At 42.9% G+C, this 14,230-nt stretch overlaps 3 protein-coding genes and 1 long non-coding RNA gene across 12 annotated transcripts in view; 3 read left to right on the plus strand and 1 right to left on the minus strand.

Annotated features, from left to right (window-relative positions):
* LOC128746950 (filamin-A-interacting protein 1-like) overlaps positions 1 to 9,116 on the plus strand; it is a 52,996-nt gene extending 43,880 nt beyond the window's left edge. For both annotated transcript variants that reach the window (XM_053844352.1, XM_053844351.1), the window contains exons 5-6: positions 5,062 to 7,822; positions 8,655 to 9,116. In XM_053844352.1, coding sequence (XP_053700327.1) covers positions 5,062 to 7,822; positions 8,655 to 8,861 — 2,968 coding nt within the window. In that variant the 3' untranslated portion in view covers positions 8,862 to 9,116. The remainder of the gene's footprint in view (positions 1 to 5,061; positions 7,823 to 8,654) is intronic.
* LOC128746954 (uncharacterized) lies at positions 3,107 to 8,816 on the minus strand. 2 transcript variants are annotated; one of them, XR_008412618.1, is made up of 4 exons: positions 8,632 to 8,816; positions 7,404 to 7,562; positions 6,745 to 7,334; positions 3,107 to 5,203 (listed from the first exon to the last, which is right to left on the minus strand). It is a non-coding gene; the product is annotated as an uncharacterized LOC128746954 (long non-coding RNA). The 2 variants fall into 2 exon arrangements; XR_008412617.1 differs by having other exon boundaries at positions 6,745 to 7,562.
* Positions 9,117 to 9,741: 625 nt separating the features above from the next.
* LOC128747447 (cell cycle control protein 50A-like) lies at positions 9,742 to 12,703 on the plus strand. 2 transcript variants are annotated; one of them, XM_053845338.1, is made up of 7 exons: positions 9,742 to 10,019; positions 10,192 to 10,311; positions 10,527 to 10,634; positions 10,692 to 10,779; positions 10,847 to 10,990; positions 11,101 to 11,307; positions 11,920 to 12,703. In XM_053845338.1, exons 1-7 carry the CDS (start codon positions 9,786 to 9,788, stop codon positions 12,123 to 12,125), a joined length of 1,107 nt encoding a protein of 368 aa, XP_053701313.1. In that variant the 5' UTR covers positions 9,742 to 9,785; the 3' UTR covers positions 12,126 to 12,703. The 2 variants fall into 2 exon arrangements, with proteins under 2 accessions (XP_053701313.1, XP_053701314.1); XM_053845339.1 differs by having other exon boundaries at positions 10,569 to 10,634.
* A 201-nt stretch (positions 12,704 to 12,904) lies between these two features.
* col12a1a (collagen, type XII, alpha 1a) overlaps positions 12,905 to 14,230 on the plus strand; it is a 52,688-nt gene continuing 51,362 nt past the window's right edge. For 2 of the 6 annotated variants that reach the window (XM_053845073.1, XM_053845075.1), the window contains exon 1: positions 13,835 to 14,214. In XM_053845073.1, the coding sequence (XP_053701048.1) occupies positions 14,208 to 14,214 (7 nt within the window). In that variant the 5' untranslated portion in view covers positions 13,835 to 14,207. Of the gene's footprint in view, positions 13,237 to 13,833; positions 14,215 to 14,230 lie in introns of those variants that run through there. The other 4 variants (XM_053845074.1, XM_053845077.1, XM_053845071.1 and 1 more) reach the window with 4 other exon arrangements.

Consider the following 14,230-nt stretch of genomic DNA (forward strand, 5'->3'; position numbering starts at 1 on the left):
TGAGGTTAGATCATCCATTGTTGCGTTAATAGGTGGTTTTGGCAGTCTAGACTTGGAGACTGGGGCAGTAGCTGAGGGGTGAAGCAGAGAGAAGGACATGGGGCACCTGAACCTGCAACTGGGATCATGTTTGGAGCTGAGGGCCAGAGAGCCAATATCTTAACTGGTAGAGGTTGTGGAGAGAGAATTCTGACCTGCATAAATACAACATTTGCCCTTATATGTGGCGCGGAGTTAGGATGCGTGGGCAGGTGGTGATCCTCAGTGATTATTCTTAGCTGATGGTAGCTGTATAGACTTATATGTATTCTAGTGGTGGGACTTACAAAAAACACACGTTAAAAATTTTAATTTAAATTAATTTAATGTTATTGAACAGTTTGCTCTCCAGACAACATGGAACCTTTGTAAGTGCAGGAGTTCCTGGTCCACTGATCACACTGATGCACAAGACACGTGGCAGCTGGGATGATAACAACAACAACAAACATGGAGGAATCCCTGAACAAAAGCAAACAAAAGCATCTGTTTGGGATGTTTTTTGCTACACAGTGGCCAGGGTTTCTATTACTCTGAATGTACTTGAAAATCTTATGAAATTGAAATTGTTATACAAATATTTTCAAGACATTAAAAGAGACTTAGTTTAAATAAGGCGATATAAAAACGTATATATAGCCACCATCGTGATTCATTGTGCTATTGTCAAACTGATGCAAAATAAACAAAAAAAAAAAAAGAAAAAAATTCCCCAAAAAATTGAAAAATGTGGCGTCTTGTGGCAAATATTCTTATGCCGGTAAACTGTGAGATTAATGAAGCGCACATTCAATTAACTTGAATTTTTTTTTTATATCAAATCCCACCCCATATACTCACATATTCAGCACCTTATATGATGATGTGCTTCACTCAAGGCGCCAACAATCATGTAAGCAGCACACCATGGCCTAAAACCAACAACCGTAGATCGTGTCAACATGGAACACAGACAACAGGCTTCTCCCTCCCTCTGGGACGCTAAACTTGGACCCAACCCAACTGGGAATAGTCAATATTTGACGCAGTGGGAGTGGTTGGCAAAAAGGCATCAACCGACAGAGCTTTGGGAATGTCCTCTCAGATTTGGGGACCGACAATTGCACAGTGAACGCAAGGACGGTTGTCAAGGTGCGGCAGTTGCTAAGAGCCTCCCTTTAGAAGTGTCTTTCTTTGGTGTGCTGAAGTGAGTGACTGCGAATTTAAAGGATGAGATGAGTGGAAGGTCGTGACGTCAGAAAGCGAGTAACGTAGCTTCATCCTCTCATTGAAACTCTCACTGCACTAGATATGGCTTTCTAAGTGACCACCTTAAATAGCTCTCCTGCACAGGGCGAGTAATTGGACTCAAAGGAAAACAAGAAGTGGATGAAGGAAGGGTCAGGCTGTCTTCTTCCCTGAGGGACACAGACAGAGAAGTTTTGTTAGAGATGAAGAGGCCGTCTGACAGAGACGTCCACCACAGAAATGAGGCGTCCATGGCCTCACCTCTGAGTCGTCGGTGCGTAGGTTGCGACCCGGGATGACAGCGTAGCATCACGTGGATGTAGAGGGCCTCACAGAGATCAAACACGCTCCTTGTCAAAGGGGCACTGAACGTGTTTGCGAGCGGGCCTCCTAATTGGGATGAAAGAGCGTAATTGACTGCTGCATGTGGAGGAATGTTTTCCTTGCAGCTCCCATCACTGTCCACTCATAAAATGAATGAAGGATTTTTACTATACATTGCAATACAGCCATTCCATTTTACAGAAAGTGAAATATTTTACATGAATTTATCGCAAGCTAAAATGTCGGCATATTAACATATTAACCATATTATTTACAGTTGTAAACAGTTTTACAGTTGTAAATTTATCACTCTCGAGCAAATGTCCCATAAATCCTTCTTTAACAGACACCACTTTTGAAAATTGTCCTCTTGCAGATATTGGTCCAATCACTTTAACTGCAAAGTGTTCAATTGGTACCTTACAGCTCAGCAAAAATACTTAATTAATACTTACAAACAGCTACTTTAAGTCATGTATGTACAGCACCAGTCAGTCTGTATGGTCTGCTAAAGTACATTTTGGGTGGCATGATGTAGTACTCAAATAGAGAGTGATGCCATAACATATTTTTACTTCTTCCTACAGTACTTGCCCCTGAATGCCTGTCACACATGGTCAGCTTCGCCCATATTATAAATTTGGATTGAGATGTGTTTTGACATCCTATCTTTTACATTAGACAGCTGTGCCGCCTGGTACTGTAGTATCAGCTAGATCTCTTCTAGCTGGCAGCACGTGCCGAATATTCTTTGCATTTGAGAAGCCATAAGGAACACCTGAACTGGCTCAACATGCAATGTTGAAATGTAAAGTGGGATCTTTGAGCCAACTTGTGTAGCACAAGGGATGAAAAAATGTTCCACGTCACTGGCAAATATGAAGAGTAAGAGGCAATTCAGGACTTCAGAAATATATGATCTTGTTCAGGCACCTAATATAATAAGATATTAACACAAGAGTGCCTAGTTACAAACAAGATGGCTGACCTTATTCCTCTACATCGGATCCTCCATGATGAATCTGTAGCAAAGTAGCCGAGCTAGATCTCAATAGCATGCATTAACAACGATACCAGAAGCCGATTTTGGCCATTATTTAAAAAAAAAAACAACAACTTCTTTCTTGTAACAAAAGTAAAATCCACTGAGAAATTGTGCATTTTTATAATTGAGAAGTTGACTGAATATATACAGATGCGAAGACATAGCGTACTCCACTGACGGAAGAAATCAACCTGTTCATTTTGTATCTGGAAAAAAGGAAAAGCAACAAGTTGGAGGGCCCTTGTTTTGAAATTGCTTTATTCAACATTTCTGTGGAAAAAAGGTCCATCATCGTGGTGCAGCAGGCTCAGAAGCAGCAGCCGTTGACCTTCATTGGAACCTTGAAATATTTTATTCCCGCAGGATCATCATTACAAGCTGCAAAATAAAAACATCAGCCAATCATATGTTGTCACTCCCTGCTCTACAAGGTAATGTCTCTGCCCACAGTGATTTACCGTAGGTCCTCATTCTTACCTCAAATTCCCCCTCTTTTCATTCTGGCAAAATAAAATACGAAATATCTTTGTATTCTACTTGTAAGTTCCGGAGGAAAAGCACACTATAATATTATATTTGAGACTTTCTTTGGCAAAGTATTCAACATTTAAATTCTTAGATCAATTGAAAAGCGCAAATACCACGTAACATCATGCATCTTCGTGAGTCTCGGAAAATAAACATTTATTTTTTGATTTTGATATTTCTCTATTTGTCCGAAATACACTCACTGCGTGGAGTCGTCGACATGCAAATGAGTCGATGATGTCATACTGACCACGTTTGGGTCAGTTCTGTTACAGAGGAGTAGGGTGGAGGATCTGGTCTTGAGGCATGAGGTCAGCCATCTTGTCTGCATTTAGGTACCTCTCTATTAAAATGCCAGCGTATATTGCAGTCTCTGAACAAATTGGAATGGTACAGAAAAGTACCTGGTTTGCACCATCTACATTGACAAACTTTTTTCTGGATCTTCCATTGATCTTTTGACCATGATTCCGCTTATATTATGTGATGTTATATGTGGATCATTTACGACTACCAGGCCTAGGCCAGTGACTGTGAGCCAAGAAGGTGAGAGGGTGCTTTTTGCTGAAGCTAGTCTTTGAGACCGGGCTGGCAGGATGAGCGGCTTGGGGCTTAGCATTGTCTCTGAGGGTACATACAGTTGTCTAGATTTGGGCTTGGCCCAAGTGATCCTCTTGCAGCACAGTGCAGCACAGAACAAGGAGGAGGTCCACAGGTTCACTGCTTTTTCTCCTGAGCCTCATGTTTAACCTCAAATTTTTTGATGATTGCTCATGTTCTTCTATTAAACCAGCAACTTCATGAGGAAGTCATGAGATTGACCCAAAGTGGCGCCCTCTTGCTATTCTCCACCAGCCTCATTAATCCTTAGTAAAAAATTGGTCTCTTACGTGAGGATTACCTCAAGAGAGGAACTGCAAGTAGAACATGTAGAAACTATTTCATACCACATATTACTGTTCACATGATCTCTTTGTCATCACTCATTCTCAAAGTACACTTTCTGGCCCTGTAAAAAAGAAGAGTCCTGCCAGACACTCCTCCTCTGGCAAGTGTCCCACCGCTTCATTGTCCAAAATCAGTACACATCCTCACACACTCGAGCCTTGTGCAGATGATGGTACAGTAGAGGCCTGGAAGGTGCAACTCTTCAGTCCTCCCTTCCTCACTATATGTCTGGAATATAGTCAAGGACAATGTATGGAGCTGGACTGAGATGCTGATGATCTGGTGAGTAAATAATTCAATCTTTACAACTGCACTGCACAGCGGCGTAGAACTTGGAATGAAATGAAATCATGTCTGGAGAGTTCTTTGCTGGCCGGCTGCCGGAGTGTACGAGAACAAAAGCCTTTCACGTTGCATCCAATCTTCTTTGCATGCATTTCAGTTGAGTGTGTAATGAGAACATGAGCTGCATAAAAACAAGCAAAGAGATGTTGCTAAGAGGTTGTTGAACTCCTGCCAGCCAGTGGACGGGACTATATGCTGATAGTATAGAACATAGCCTTAGACCCTGAGCCCACATGGTTTACTTCGGTTCTCTCTGCTTTGTGTAAGCAAGGTTTTCAGCTGTGTTTTTATTGGCTTTTTAAAACTTACCCCAGGATACAAGTGGTGCTGCACTGTATGTTATTTAGTGTTTCGTAGTGATGTTCGGGTGGCTCTGGTCCAAGGAACAAGCCTTGGTGGTTCTAGCAACAAACTTCCCCTGGTGCCAACAGGTGTGGCCGTGATGTGGGATGGGCTTCTGATTCACGGGGCGGAGTCGGAAGAGCCTACTTCTGGTTCCCCAGACCAATTTTTCAGTGCTGCTTTATCTTTCGGCCAGCTAGGAACTGATGACCCAACTACTCCTCTCAGTCATGATCATTTTTTTTTTGCTTTTCCACTTGCAGACTGAAGAAGTTGTTGGAGAACGAGAAAGCCTACCAGGTGAAGAAAGAGAAGGAGCATTCCAAACGTCTGGCGAAGGTACAAGAGGAGTTGGTCAAGCTGAAGTCCTTTGCTTTGATGTTGGTAAATGAGCGCCAAGAATACCTGGAACAAATGGACCAACAGAGTCAGAAGGTTCAGGAACTCAACCAGCAGCTTCAACAGCAGGACAAGACGCTGAGTCAAGCCAAAGACCGAGCTCAGGAGGACGGGCAGAGAGCTCACAACTTGGAGCTAGAGTTGAAAGAGCAATCTGCTAAACTTGCTCAGCAGCAAGAGGATATGAGCGCCAAGCTGGCCGCTCAGGACCTTCACAACCGGCAGCTCAGCACTGATCTTATAGGTCTTAAACAAACCGTGGAAGAACTGGAGGAGAGAAACAAGGCACTGAGGAAATCAGAAGATGAACTGCAGGAACTCAGGGAGAAGCTTGAGAAGGGCGACAGTGGGAACTCTAACTTGGTCGCAGAGCTTGAGAATTTGCGCAAACGGGTTCTGGAGATGGAAGGAAAAGATGAGGAAATCACTAAAACTGAGAACCAGTGCAAGGAGCTGAGAAAAAGGCTACACGAAGAGGAGAGTAAGACGAAAGATCTCCGCTTGGAGGTGGAGAAGCTCCAGATAAGAATGATGGAGTTAGAGAAACTGGAGTTGGCATTCAATAAAAGCAAGAGTGATTGTGAACAGCTAAACAGAGCTCTGGAAAGGGAAAAGGGACTCGCCAAAGAGCTCTCCGACGAGGTTGTGACTCTTAAAATCCGAATGAAGGAGCTTGAGAGTTCTGAGCTGAAGTTGGAGAAGTCTGAGCTGAGCCTCAAAGACGACCTGAGTAATCTCAAGTCCTTGACGGTGGCCCTAATGGAAGAGCGAAAGACGCTGATAGAAAGAGTGACGTCAGATGAAAAGAAGACTGAGGATTTGAGTAACATGGTCGTGGTGGAGCAGAGCAAGGTCATGGAGGTGACTGAGAAACTCATAGAGGAAAGCAAGAAGCTCCTGAAGCTGAAATCCGAGATGGAAACCAAAGTCGACATTCTAACCATAGAAAAGGGTGAGCTCAGCACCAAGTTAGCGTGTGAGATGGAGAAAGCTAATGATCTGAATATGAAGGTTAGCCAGATGAAAAAGAGGCTGGATGGATTCGAGCAAGCTGAGAAGCTCTCTGTCAAGAACGGGGACATGGGAAGACCCGCCGGCATCGACGACAATAAAGTCAAGGAGCTGACTTTTGAAATAGAAAGACTGAAAAATCGACTCAAGCAATTAGAGGTGGTTGAAGGAGATCTGATCAAAACCGAGGATCAGTACGACATGTTGGAGAAAAGGTTCATGACAGAGCAGGACAAAGCAAACATCCTGTCACAGCAAGTGGAGGCCATGCGGAGCCAGATCGCTCACAACAAAGCCATCGAGAAGGGTGAGGAGGATGGCGGGGAGGACGACTTGCGGCAGCAGTACAAGAAGGAGGAAGCTAAGAACAGGGAGCTGCAGGCTGACGTTGTGGCGCTCAAGGAGAAGATCCATGAGCTCATGCACAAAGAGGACCAACTATCTCAGCTGCAAGTGAATTACTCCCTGCTCCAGCAGAGGTTTCTGGAGGAAGAGGAGAGAGCTAAGAACATGGGAACTGAAGTGTTCCATCTCACCAAAGAACTTGAGATCGCGAAGCGTCAGAGTCGGGCACTGAGACCAAGTTTGAATGGGAGACGTATGGTTGATGTTGCTGTTGCCTCCACTGGAGTACAGACCGATGCTTTCAGCAGCGGCCCAGCGGAAGAAGAGACTCCGGCTGTGTTCATCCGGAAGTCTGTTCAGGAAGAGAACCACATAATGAACAACATAAGACAGAAGTGTCTGAAGAAGCCGACGGCAGGGGTTGAGCGAAGTCCTTCCTCCAGTAGTGATCTTGGCTTGAAGAAATCCTGGATTCCCTGGATAAGGAAGAGGGACAACGCAAATGCTCATGAGACCAATTCAGAGAAAACACTCCACATTAATGGAGAGCCCATGCGGGCTGACCTTGCAATGTCCCAAAAGCTGGGACAGCCTCTTCATATTAGAGTCACACCAGATCACCAAAACCACATGGCCACCCTTGAGATCAGCAGCCCCACCACTGAGGAGATTTTCTCCAGTTCGGCTCCACTCAGTCCAAACCCGTCTCAGCCGAAATCAAGAATTACAATCATTCCTTCGCATTCTGCATCGACCCAAAGGAGCAAGTCTTCCAGCGGTCCTGAAAGAGCAAAGTCGCCGGTCACCATAACAACCATGTCCAAAGCCAAGTCTCCGGAAAACAGCCGACCGTCGTCAAACATCTCAGGAAGACCCTTGTCGCCTGTGACGTTCATGACAGTAAGCAGCGCTGTCGTGTCTGAATCATCTTCCTCGCCAGAGCCTCAGGAGATGACGATGGGCCGCGCCGTTTTCAAGGTGACGCCGGAGAAGCAAATGGTCCCGATGCCTGTACGAAAAGGCAACAACAGCATTATCACCACGGACGACAACAAGATTCACATTCATTTAGGCAACAGCGTCGCTCCCAAGATGGTCGTCAGGCCGGCGGTGACGGAGAGCAAGGAGCTGACCCTGTCCACCGGGACTGTGCTACGATCCCCCCGCCAGATCAGCACCACTGCCGCCAGGACCACACAGAGCAAAGTGATGAGCAGCATCACCATCTCCCCTGTAACGTCCACAACAAACAGACCAACTCAGAACCAGGTACAGCATTTCGAAAATTTGGACACTTCCAAAGCTTTTACCGATAGTTAGAAAGGTTTTTATTTATTGAATGATCCTGCGGGATAACACTGTGGATGTTATCCAGACAACAGGGAACCAGCTAGGCAGCTAGGATGATGACAACAACAACAAACATGGAGGAATCCCTGAACATAAGCAAACAAAAGCATCTGTTTGCTTTTGTTCAGGGACGTTTTTCTCTAGCTTTTCCACCAGCGTTTCCACTGCTCTGAATGGACTTGAAATTCTTATACAAATATTTTCAAGACATTAAAAGAGCTTTAGTTTAAACAAGGTGATATAAAAACTTGAATATAGCCATCGTGATTTATTGTGCTATTGTCAAACTGATGCAAAACAAACAATATTTTGTTGTTTAAATGTATGTATGGGTCCCTCATTTCATTCAGTAACACACTAAATCCAAATGGAAAAATGTGGCTTCTTGTGGCAAATATTAATATACCATTAAACCGCAATTAATTGAGATTAACTCATCACAAATTCTCTATTCTTTTAATGGAATCCCACCGCTAGTTTTGAGTAAAACAGAGAGTGCGTGACAGAAATGACCTGATGGAAAAACTGCTCAGCTAATGACGCTGCTGTAATTTATAGTTTCATAAACAGCGCCCTCAGGTGGACCATAAAAAGCCTTTGAGCAACAGCATGTGCAGCTTTTGACTTGCTATTTAATGAAGGAAAATTGATAAATATTGTGACTTTTACTTCAACCCTTGGAGCCTCTTGGAACCTCCTGTCTTCTGAGAAACTGTACTTCTTCTTACTCTTTTCCTTCTTTGTCAAACAGGCTGGGCCTGACGCCCAAACCTCCCGCTCAGGACTGACCCGCATCCCAATGTCCAAGAGCCTGAAGACAGGGAAGGCTGTGTTGGGATCTTTGGGAATATCCAATGGAGTGAAGCTGGAGTCCAGAGCCGAGGGCCAATCCATGAGGATAGAAGTCAAGAAAACAGCTGTGAACAGTAGTATTTATCAAAATGGAGGCAAATGCTAATGTCTCGAGCTAACATGCTAACACATTATTCATAATATGTTATTTTGTTGGTTTTGACTATGTGTGAGATTTACATGAAGTCATATCTTAAGCTGCCTTTAACTATTCCTTTTAATAGAAAACTTTTGTATGAAATTTGATACATGGCTTTGTAAATTTGTTATGAAGTTGAAAATGGTGCCATTGCGAGTTTAACTGTTGGAGTGTAAAGGTTTAAACAGCCTCTATATTGTGAGTGTGTGAGACTAAATAAAAGTTCAGATGGAAGTGAGTCTGGTGAATACGTTAAAGAACTGTGCTGTTTAAATTGTAATACGGTGTTGAGACCATGAGGCTGATTTTGGACCTTGATGTTTATAACATAGTATTTTATTTTTCCTTATCAGCAACATTCCATCATAAGTTTGGACAAATATTTAGACAAATATTTAATGTAGAAAATGATAATATAAATCACACACAAAGAAAACAAACAAACACATTCATTGCCATAATGCTTTCGCCAGCCTCTCACCCTAAACTATCCAAAACAAATGAAATAAAGTGAACCAGGACTCTAAACTGCACTTAAATCCAATTATGATGACCCAGTTATTTTGAAGTTTTAATCCTCAAAAAAGGCTTAACCTTGTGGGGACCAGCAAAAATGTCCCCAGGAAGCAAAGGTGGAAAAAGAAAAGCTTTTTTGTACGTGAGGTTCTTACTTAGTAGTTAATGTTTACATCATGAGTTTTCAATGCAATGTTTGAAGGAACCTTCTGGTCAGATCACGACCTACAAAGAGAGTTCCTTTGTTTCCTGACCCAATGAGCGTGTATGACTTTGATGACTTCATACTGCTGTCATATATAATGATCACGCTGTGGCCATACAACACTGTTTAAGCACCCGCTCCTCTGAACACTGCTCCAGATTTGAATTGTGATGACAAACTCAGGCACTAAAATGGAGACTAGGAGGAGAAGGTCCGGCCAGTTTTCATTGTCTCAGAAGCTTAGAAAGCCCAGAGAAACAGATCTCCTTCAGCAGAGGCTTCCTGTATGGAACCCAATGCTGACGCCGATAAACACGGCGCCTTTTTTCTTTGGCTTCAGCGTGATCTCTGCCTTACTTGGCCTACTGCTCAACAGCACATCCAGAAATATCGTAGAGTTTGAGGTAGGTTATATCTAAATGTTTAGAGAAACATCTAACTTTACTGTAAAACGATGTCAGCCCTTGATGCTATACTTTTCCTTTAAATTTATAATACGCAACTCCCGCGTTTCTCCTTTATTTTGTTTTCAGATATGATTTTTCTGTCATCACAGAGGCCTCATTTTAATTTCAGATCGATTACACTGGCACAGATCCACTGAGTCCGTGCTACAGCTGTGCTAAAAACTACAGTAGGACAAGCACAACTCTGTGTACCTGCTCAGTGGCCTTCACCCTGGATAAGGCCTTCAAGGTGAGTTTCTTGCGGTGGAGGACTTAAAAAGACCCTACCTAACGTTGGGCTAAAATGGTTCTTAGAACCATTCAACTTGGTTCCTGAATACTGGAACAGAAACGTTTGACAACAGTGTGAATGGAAGAGCGTGGTGTCCTCCACCTGGACCTCTCTAGATCATCACACCTGTCTTCTCCAACATTCACAAGTATCCCTTGAAACTTCTTCCCCAGGGGAACGTCTACATGTACTATGGCTTGTCTAACTTCTTCCAGAACCACAGGCGATATTTAAAGTCCAGGGACGACGCACAACTGAACGGAGAACCCTGGGCTCTAAAGGTTCGACCCCACAATAGCTTCAATCCACACTCTTCTGACAGTATCATCCATGCCCAGAATCCCAGCAGCAGATGTGAGCCGTACCAAAGAGACGGCGGCCTGCCCATCGCACCATGTGGAGCGATCAGTAACAGCCTCTTCAACGGTGTGTGTGTTTTACTGTCTAAATATTCTGCTCAAGCAATATGTTAATAAACTCCACTCTATCCCAGACACTCTCCGGCTCTATCGCGTGGATTCCACTGGCACCAAAACTGAGGTGTCTCTGGTGAAGAAGGATATTGCCTGGTGGACTGACAAACACTTAAAATTCAAGAATCCACCAGGAAACAAAAACCTCAGTCTTCTGTTTGAAGGTGGGATTCATTGTTCTTCGGGACAGCTGTTTCCGGTCAATGATTCTACTTGGAAAAGACCTCTAGTGGTGACCTGGAGGGCCGTTTCCAACTGTTGCATTCTTTTATAGGTACAAACCAACCGCCTAACTGGAGGAAACCGGTCTACGAGCTGGACCCATCAGATCCAGGAAACAACGGGTTTATGAATGAGGATCTGATTGTATGGATGCGTCCGGCGATGTCTGCCAATTTCCGCAAACTCTATCGGATCATCCCTGGACTTGACAATCGTCCGACTCTGCCTCAAGGAGCTTATGTGTTGGATGTCGCCTACAGTATCCTTTGTTAAAATAGTAAGCTCAAATTCACTTTGTGAAATAGAAATAACCAAGCTGCAAAAATAAAAAGTAATTTACAATAAAAATATGCACTCAAAAATAGTCAAACAAGATTTTAATAAAATAAAATCATCACATGAGCAAGCCATCAAAATGCATTTGTTTATTCATCAGTGATCAATATTTAACCAGGAAAATCTATTTTAATTTAAAACAAGAAAAGCTACGACTTCTGGACATACGTTTTCTATGCAATCCATTTTGTATTTATCCCAACTGCAGTGAGCAGAGTCGGACAGCAAGTGGCAGTAGCGGTCAGGAACTCTGTTATCACGTGCAACAGCACTGATAAAAATGGATGAGAAAACCATGGTTTATAACGCTGACCATAGTCACTTGGACATTTTCGATAGTGAGTTATATATAAAGTCAGGATTTCAGGTTGCTGCTCGTCGCAGGTCATGTGACCGGAAGTAATAGAAACAAATGGGAACAAACAGACAGACTATGAGAAACAAAAGCAGTTCATTATATTTCATGGAAAATAAATAGTAGCAGCTGCCGTCGTCTCTACGCTCATGTTATTCCTTCTCAAGCACGTTCCGTCAGATTTCCCGGTGATCAGCTTTGGTGGCCGCAAGCGAATGATCCTGAGCACCATGTCTTGGATGGGAGGAAAAAACCCATTTTTGGGCTTAGCCTACATCACTATGGGAGTTGTCTTATTCCTCCTGGCAGTCATCTTTCTCATGGTCCATTTAGTGTGCGGAACCTCTAGCAGGTTCCTAGAGGTTCCGCACACTGCTGCTGCCTAACTTCACAGGTAACATTGACTAAGGGTTGAGTTAGGGTCTGTCCTAGGTCTGTCCCAGGGCCTCCACCTGAGCTCACTTTGCCTGTGGGAGGGACTTCATGAAACATCCTGGCCTCCTTTGAGTCAGGGTTGTTGTGATTCTACTTTCGGTCTCATGGGTATCTCTCTTTCAAAACATGACAGTCCACTCATTTTCTAACCTGTGAGGAAAAAAGAATGTATAATATTGTTCCAGACCAGAACCTCCCGTCACAGGAACAGCGTCTTCCCCTCGGCCGTCAGACTGTTGAATTCGTGAACAGCCTTTGGTGTTTATTTTATTTTATTTTACATTTTCTGTCAGCACTTTATTCCACAACACTTTCCTAGATGGTGGGCTCCTCACTGACCATGGCAATAAATTTCATTCTGGGTCTGTCTTGTCTTTAACACTACTCCAACCTCACCGACAGATGGCAGTGCAAAACAATCAGTCACCCTCCGCCACCTGAGTGAACGCAGTCAAAATTCTACAACTTTTTTGTGAAGCCATTTATCAGTCTTTTATACCGCGTATTTACCATTTGAATAAATTCTAAGTTAAAGCAAGTCAAGCGACTCATTTACTCTGTAACTTTGCATTTGAGCTTCGAGAAAGTTTGATCCGTAAATTTGTTATTTTCGTGACTTGTTTATTTATTTTTAAAAAGTGAATAAAAAACGTGACGGCTAAACATTTGGGTCAAAGTCGTGACCACGCCCCCCTCTGTGTCGTCCGGACAAATGTGACCCTGCTGTGTGAAGTCACATCGGCAACAAAAACCCATTAAAGCGCCAGACCAGAGGAATGTCAAGAAAAATGCAATTTCCACTGAGCAGCAGCAGAAGGGGGGCGCGTCATCCGACACTTTGGTAAGAGACCCCAAGTGATGGTCAAATGAGAGCTGGGAGCTGCCCCCCTATTAAGTAGCCGATGGTGGAAAGAATCTTCCCACTTGGAGAGAAGCTTTTCCGACTTGGACATCTGCTGGCGGAGCTTCCAGACAGGAGAGCAGATCACGATCACTCTGCTCAGGAGGAGCCTCCGAACAGGCTGCTGGGGAATCGGCTCGGTTTCTTTGAGAGTTACTAAGGTGAGTTTGCGTCTCTTGAATTTAGACATGTACTTCACACATTTAAACGTTCACCGAGGGAGTTCTCAAATACACATTTAAGCGCATCATAACCCTTTGAATCAAACTCCTACTAAAAAATACCAATGAATAACATTACGAAATCATATTTAAAAGTCGAAAATTGACTTTTATCATCTTAAAGTTCCTATTTATTTTTTCCATTCTATGTTATTCTGTTTAACTTTTGCGCCAGAATATTTAAGATTTCGTCTTTCTTTTTTAGCTGGGTAAATAAATAAAGAATAAGTCTGACCCTTATTACAAAAGAATCACAATTCAAGTCACGTATAAGTTCGCTACATTTTTAAAATTTAAAAAATGACTGATTCCTAACATGTTTATTTCGAAAACTGGGAGACGCTAGCGGAGATTAATGGGATTGAATAGAAAGTTTAAAAAACTTGTTACTCTCGTAAAAAAAAAAGTTGACGTGTAGTACTCCGCTATGGACACTAGGTGGAGCACTTAGTCCGTAAAACATCGAAAAGTAAACTAACAATAAATTCATAAACTAAAATAAAAAAAAAAGGGAAATGTTTATAAAAACGACATTTACGACATTAAAATTAGATTAGTGGAAGTTAGTTGATTTACCTGTGCTCACACAGAAGTCTCAAACGGGGACTTCCTGTTACACATTGATGCATTTTTAAAAAATGAATTTATGAATAAACGTGAGCATTTAAAACATTTTAAACCTCAATGCCATGATCGGCATACAATGGTGCACTTAAAATGTGACTTGGTGAATGTCCCAAATATGTGCAAAATAGATCACCTGTTAACTTGCTAGGATATTAGCTAGTCCGCTAAGCTATGAGATAACACTGGTTGTTATGAATTAGAGCAATACAAAGCAGAGGAGGAGAGAGGTGATGTATTGCTTGAAAGATAGAGCGAAACTGCTTAATCTCCCTGTAAGTTTCTGAATGTCAGGTGAGTTTGAAGCAGG

This window comes from Synchiropus splendidus, chromosome 16 (assembly GCF_027744825.2).
Source record: "Synchiropus splendidus isolate RoL2022-P1 chromosome 16, RoL_Sspl_1.0, whole genome shotgun sequence".
Classification (NCBI taxonomy): domain Eukaryota; kingdom Metazoa; phylum Chordata; class Actinopteri; order Syngnathiformes; family Callionymidae; genus Synchiropus; species Synchiropus splendidus.